Source organism: Nicotiana tabacum, chromosome 5, assembly GCF_000715075.1.
Source record: "Nicotiana tabacum cultivar K326 chromosome 5, ASM71507v2, whole genome shotgun sequence".
NCBI lineage: Eukaryota > Viridiplantae > Streptophyta > Magnoliopsida > Solanales > Solanaceae > Nicotiana > Nicotiana tabacum.
In genome coordinates, this window is record NC_134084.1 from 121269427 (window position 1) to 121276849 (window position 7423).

Sequence of the window (7423 nt, forward strand, 5' to 3'; positions counted from 1 at the left end):
CTAACTTTCCTCCTGAATTACTATCGCATAGGCCTCGTTTACTGAAACAACTGGTCTTCTCATGAGAACATTGCTCTTAACATTGCTATAGCTCTCATTTAGACCCATAAGAAACTGCAGTAACCTAATTTGCTCTTGAAGTTCAAGTGAAAGTTTAGACTCCTCACAATCACATAAATATTTAGGGGCTAGTACATCTAATTCATTCCACAAATCACTCATTCTAGAGTAATAGGTTGTAACTGAATCTATACTTTGTTTGAGAGTAGCTATTTCTGTCCATAAGTGATAGATTCTCGTTAAACTGCATCTATCAAACTTTTCTTTGAAATCACTCCATACTTTCTTTGCATTTGATGCAAACACAATTCCCGGCATCAATTCATTCGCAACTGTGCTACCAATCCACGAAAGCACAATTACATTACATTTTTTCCACTGTTCTGCGAGTTCTCCTTTGTACATATTTTTGACACACGTTCCATCCACAAATCCCAGCTTACCTTTTTCCCTCAGAGGTAATTTCATCGCCCTGCTCCACATGGCATAATTTTTTGGCCTTGTGAGCTTTACTAGGACTAATACTAACCCAGGAATATCTGAAGCTTGAAGAAAGAGTGGATGATTCTGTTCGAGTTGAGTTACCTCATTTCCTTCCATGTCTATCAAGTGTGAGCTTCATCAAAATTTGATTATCCATAAATTCTTCCCCGATTACTGGAATCTTCGCCGGAACCTTAGTTGTCAGATCGCCGCTCTGATACCATGTCAAATTGAGTTAATTGAGAGAGCTAATACACACTCCTATACATGCAAACATGTATGCTCTTCATTGATTCAATTATCAGCTCAAATGTTGTAGATTTACAGAGAAGAGGAAGACGAAGAAGAAGAAGACTAGAGAAAAAAAATGGAGATCTCAATATTCTAGAATCTTTTTCTAACTAACTAACCAATACAGAGATTCTAACATTGTCACGACCTAAAAATCCCTCTAAAGGAGTTGTGATGGCACCTAGTCTCTAAACTAGGTAAGCCTAAAATTTACTAAAATAACATTGATATTTATTAACTTCAAATGGAATTTCTCTAAACAATTTACAATTCCCAAAACCGGTAGTACAAGTCATAAGCCTTTCTAGGAGTAGTCATACAACATAGTTACATCACTATTCCGAAACAAAGGGAACAAATGGAAATAAGTACAATTGAAGGTGACTCTGAGGACTACGAATGTTGCAGCAGGTTTACCTTGAGTCTCCACCGCAACGAATAGCTACTATCGATCAAATACCTGGATCTGTACACAAAAATGTACAGAAGTGTAGTATCAGCCCAACCGACCCTATGTGCTGGTAAGTGTCTAGCCTAACCTCGGCGAAGTAGTGACGAGGCTAGGACCAGACTACTAAATAAACCTGTGCAATATAGCGTACAAAAATAATACGAAGCAGGTATCGATGATGGCAACAATGATCAACCAATGATATAAAAAGCATGTAACAAGAATACCATTCTCAATAATTAATAAATACAAGTGCAATCATCTAATCAAGTCCTTCAAATATAAATTTTTCACCTATAAATCCTTCAAGTAATAATCTTTAAGATAATATGCTTTTCAATAAATATCTTTTGAATATATTTCTTTCAAATAAATCTCTTTCAAATAAGCATCTTTCGAATATAATTCTTTCGAGTAAAGGTCATCTTGTGACACCTCATTTCATAATCATAATTAATATAGGTCTCAACCCACTTTCATATTTTTCATGACATTTCGTGCCCATATTTATATCACAACCGCACGGACAACTCACGTGCTATTAAATAAAACCATAATATTTTCTCTGGTACCTCGTGCCTATATCATAATCTGTCATTAATAAAAATCATCATATTTTTCTCGGCACCTTGTGCCCACATGTCTCCGTCTCACATTTCGCAACAACATTCTCATGTTACTCAATTCATAGGGTCCATAACCCAATACAATTAAAAATGTTCAAAGAGCCTCATTTACTTAATATAAAGTAGAGTACAACTTCCAACCCAACTAGAAAATAAACAAAAAAAGATGAAGTTATTTTTTGAAATCGTCTGAATAAAGAAAATACCCTTTTTAATTAAAGTACAATTGTTGAAAATTTAAGTATTGAAAGCTTTATATAAATGCGGCGAGATATTGAAAACAATATGACTTACAACACAATGTATCACAACACAGTAAAGGACTCTAAATAGTTAATACACTTGAAATGTTAATAACAAAAAAAACACAACAAATAGAAAGTGCACGGCATCACCCTTCGTGCTTTTACTCTCGTCCTCACCATACACGGCATCACCCTTCATGTTTTACACTCTTCCTCACCATACACGGCATCACCCTTCGTGCTTTACACTCTTCCTCACCCAAGCAACATTCACAAAGCAATCCAGGCAAGGAAGTCAATAATATCAGGTATTAACAAGAAACCAATAAAGGAATATAAGGAAAGCCATAATTCAATTATCAACAAGAATCGGGAAAATAAAGGACAAGTGCACGGCATCACCCTTCGTGCTTTTACTCTCGTCCTCACCATAAAAATCAATATAATCTGCACGGCATCACCCTTCGTGCTTTTACTCTCATCCTCACTATAAAATCAATATAATTGGCACGGAATTGTACATCATGCGGCACGGCATCACCCTTCGTGCTTTAACACTCTTTCCTCACTATATGAATAATATAAATGTGCACGGCATTACCCTTCGTACTTTATCTCTCTTCCTCACCCAAGCAACAATCACAAAGCAATTTGGGCAAGGCAAAATCAAAAATATCACAATTTGAGCCAATGCTCTATAATGTTCAACAATTCAATTCTCAACTTGAGCCAATGCTCTACAATGTTCAACAATTCAATCCCGGCAAGGGAACAATAGTACAACAATCAAATCCCGGCAAGGGAAACAACATCAAAACAATAACATCCCGACAAGGGAAACAACATCAAAACAATAATATCCCGGCAAGGGAAACATCATCAAAATAATAACATCTCGGCAAGGGAAACAACATCAAAACAATAATATCCCGGCAAGGGAAACATCATCAAAATAATAACATCCCGGCAAGGGAACAACATAAAAACAATAATATCCCGACAAGGGAAACAACATCAAAACAATAATATTTCCACAAGTCATATTCCTCAATAGAAATTATCATATAGAGCATATACACTACGAAACGGAGTCAGGTTAATCAAAGTATAAGACTCACGGGCGTGCTTGACACCAACGTATAGATACTCGTCACCATGCCTATACGTCGTACTCCACAATTAACATGTAACAAATAAGACACAATTCCTAATCCCTCAAGCTAAGGTTAGACCAAACACTTACCTCGCTTTGCAACCAATTCAAAATTCCAACAAGTTTTTGCCTCGCGAATTCGTGCCCGAAATTCTCAAATCTAGTCATAAACAATTCGATTCAGTCAATAAAAATTATAGGAATTAATTCCATATGAAATTCTACATTTTCCATTAAAATCCGAAATTGCACTAAAAATTTGCCATTAGGGCCCACGTCTCAGAACCTGACAAAAATTACGGAATATGAAACCCCATCCAACCACGAGTCTAACCATACCAAAATTACTAAATTTCGATAACATTTTGACCCTCAAATCCTCAAATCTATCCGAGAGAGTTTTCAAACTCTTCCAACTAAATTCACAGATTTAGTATCAAAACTAGTAATAGATACGGGTAATCAAACCAAAATTAAGTTAAGAACACTTACCCCGTTATTTTCTCTGAAAATAGCCTCTTCCCGAGCTCCAATTTGACAAAAATGGAAAATGGGAAATTAAGAATCTGCCCAGAAAATGTCGGGGGCACTGTTCACGCGTTCGGGTACTATTCACGGTACTGTTTCATGAGGTACTATTCACAGGACTGTTCACGGGGTACTGTTCACGGGGTACCGTTCATGAGGTACTGTTCACAGGGTACTGTACACGGTACTATTCACGGTACTGTTCATGGGGTACTGTTCACGATGCTGTAAAAAATAGCAGCTTCCCAAAGAGAATTTCAACAGCTTTTTCTACCCGTTAACCTTCTGAAATCCACCCGAGGCCCTCGGGACTTCATTAAAATACACCAACAAGTCCTAAAACATGATGCGGACTTAATCGAAACCTCAAATCGCATCAAATAATGCTAAAACCATGAATCACGTCTCAATTCAAGCCTAATGAAACTAAGAACGTCCAACTTCTATATTCGATGCAAAAACCTATCAAATCAAGTCCGATTGACTTCAAATTTTGCACACAAGTCATAAATGACATAACGAAGCTATAAAAATTTTCAGAATTGGATTCCGATCCTGATATCAAAAAGTCAACTCTCCGGTCAAACTTAAGAAATTTTTAGCCTTAGATTTCTAGATTCCGTTAAATGGCGATAATTTGATCTAGGGACCTCCAGATTCGCTTTCGGGCATATGACCAAGTCCCAAGTCACGATACGGAACTACCGGAATGGTCAAAACTTTTATCCGGGTTCGTTTGCTCAAAATGTTGACCGAAGTCAACTCAGTTGAGTTTTAAAGCTCTAGTTCCCAATTTAGTCCATTTTTCACATAAAAACCTTCCGAAAAATTATATGGACTGCGCACGCAAGTCGAGAAATTATTGATACCGCTTTTCAAGGTCTTAAAAATACCGAGATGATTATTTAATTTAAAGATGATATTTTGGGTCATCACAAACATATATTCTTATACACGTCTTTCTCCTCTATTTTGTCTATTTACAAATTGCCCCTTCTCACTTTTATCTCCTATTTAGTCCCTATTGTTGTAATACATAATGGTGGCATAATGATTAAAAGAAAACAATTAATCACCCCTATCATGCACTTAAAAATGGATTGTATAACGAACTTTTTAAAAATGGATAAAATATGGATAAGAACCATATTATCCATTTAGAAATTGGATAACCAATGGATAACTAGTGGGTTTAACTTTTACATTTGTAAAGCTTCAAATTGAGGGTTCCTCAAGTTTGGAAGACTAAGAATTCTCCTAAAAATGATCATATTCGAGAAGTCATGGATAATATGGTTATCCATATTATTTGTTGGTTAACCCCTTTTTTATCCGTATTAAATATAGGTCGGGTCGAATAATTTATCTATTTTTTCATTACCTGTTTCGACTCGAACCATATCCGATCCGATCCGACCCGCCTGCTACTCCTACTTCATCATATGGAAGATTCCACTTTCTACGTATAAAACTATTCCTAATACATTTTTCTCACCTTAATTAGGCTAGACAATAAAGTACAAGACCCAAGACTAATCATAGGTATGGACGTGGATGTTAAAGTTAACTCTATAAGAGATGCCCAATGCAAATGAAGGAAAAGTAGTTGGAACTTTGGAATATAAACAACAAAGAATTAAAGTTTGGGGAAAGTTCCATTAATGGAATAATGATTAAAGTCTCGTGATAGATTCTTGAAGTCAAACATTGATGATAGCTGGCTTTAATAATTGTCAATAAACGTTGCTTAACAGATATAGTCAGAATTTGGTTTTGTTGACCAAGGCTCGTACCGAACATGTTTAGACTTTAGATCTCAAAAATCTTGTTGGAAAATTATTTTGTATTCTTCACACTCAGAAAATATTTGTTTGCACTATTTGGTTACGTCTTTGCAGTATATTTTTATCTAATTATGTTCTCTATGCTCCAAACAAAAATTATTTGACTCTGATTATTAATACGAATAGCATCTTTAATTCGTGTGCCTTTATAGTTAAATAGGTTATAAAGATATTATATTTGATATTACGTGAACATTTTTTATCGTTGTCCTTTTCAAATTAAATTGACCTCCATTAACTTCTTAAGCGTTGAACTTTAATAAGAAGACAAATTTAATAGGAGTGCTAATATGAAAATATCAAATTAATCGGATTAGTCAATTAAAAAAAAAGATCTATGTAACTCAACAAAGAGAATGCGCCAAAACTACCACTAAAGGGTATGGTGCAGTCGATAATACTGTTTTTCCCTTAACCAGAGGTCCCTATGCGACGCGAATCCGGATATAGTCGGATTCCAATGCGGGTACCGAACACCGGGTGAGAAACTAAAAAAAAAGAATGCGCCAAAACTCATTAAAAAAGATCTAATGATATTATAAATTTAATCATCTTGTATCATTATACGTAAAATCATAGGAGTACAAATTAGGAATAATTGCATCTTTCTAGATGGAAAATGGAAAGTGCAAGAAAAAAAATGACAACAGCAGAGATTATAAAGTATTGATATTTAGGAAGAGAAATTCTCCCTAGCTAATAGAAGGAGAACAAAAGAAAGAAAAAAGTGAACTGTGCACAACAGGAAAGAAAAAAAAGAATTCCTATCAGTTGCAATTCTCTTCCTTTAGTTCCTAAACTATAAACAACAGATTTTCTGTATATGTATTTTTTTTTGTTCAAAGGATAATTTCTATTGCATACTAGATACTAAAACAAAATTTAATTTCATAGGATGTAAAGTTGTCAAGTAGTCATTACAAAAACGATAATACGAGTAATACATACATATATATATATATATACTAGTCTTAGGGTACACGCGTTGCGTGTGTATACTAATAAATGTAAAATTTTAAAAAGTCACTTAAACAATAATTTGCTTGAGTTATAAATAAGATTAAATAAAAAATATATGTTCATGAAAATGTTGAATGTTGATTTTTAGCCGTAATTCTCATTTTACGTTTGTGGCGTTCAATTTAATTTTTCTCTACATCGTAATGTCATATTTATTATGTATTAGTTAAATTCATTTTGGAGTTTAGAAGACTAAATTTTGAAATAAAATTCGCATTATGACTCACATTTTAAGAATAACTTCTTGCATTTTTTCGTGTTAAGAATGTTATTTCCTTTTAAAATATAATTTAGCAGATTTTTTTTGAATTTACTCTTAAAATAATTATAAAATCATTAAAGACAAATATGTCATAGTTTCGGTTTAAAATACTTGTGTCGCTAGAAAAATAAAATATACGACAAACAAAATTTCTTTTGAATAAATATTTTAATTGACTTCAAAGTCTTTATATGAGTATTGGCCATTCATATAGTTTGTTATAAGAAAATAATTTTTATAAAGTAAAATCTTAATTAATTTAAATTCACAAATTTTAGACTTTCTATCTATTAAGAAAAGATTTAGTAATTATATTTTTAGTTGTTTTCAATGTCCTAAATATTAGGGAAAATATTAAATGGTTGCTTTGTCTGGTGTGAACTCTATTTTTAAAGAGTAAAAAAAGCGAATAACATTTTGCTAAGACCATTCATAATTTTGAAAAGATTTGAATTAGATT

The 7423-nt window shown here is 33.7% G+C and overlaps 1 protein-coding gene across 1 annotated transcript; it reads right to left on the reverse strand.

Annotated features, from left to right (window-relative positions):
• On the reverse strand, positions 1 to 660 carry LOC142180931 (uncharacterized). The gene has a single exon (XM_075253038.1). It carries the CDS (start codon positions 658 to 660, stop codon positions 1 to 3), a length of 660 nt encoding a protein of 219 aa, XP_075109139.1.
• Between the last annotated feature and the right edge of the window lie 6763 nt (positions 661 to 7423).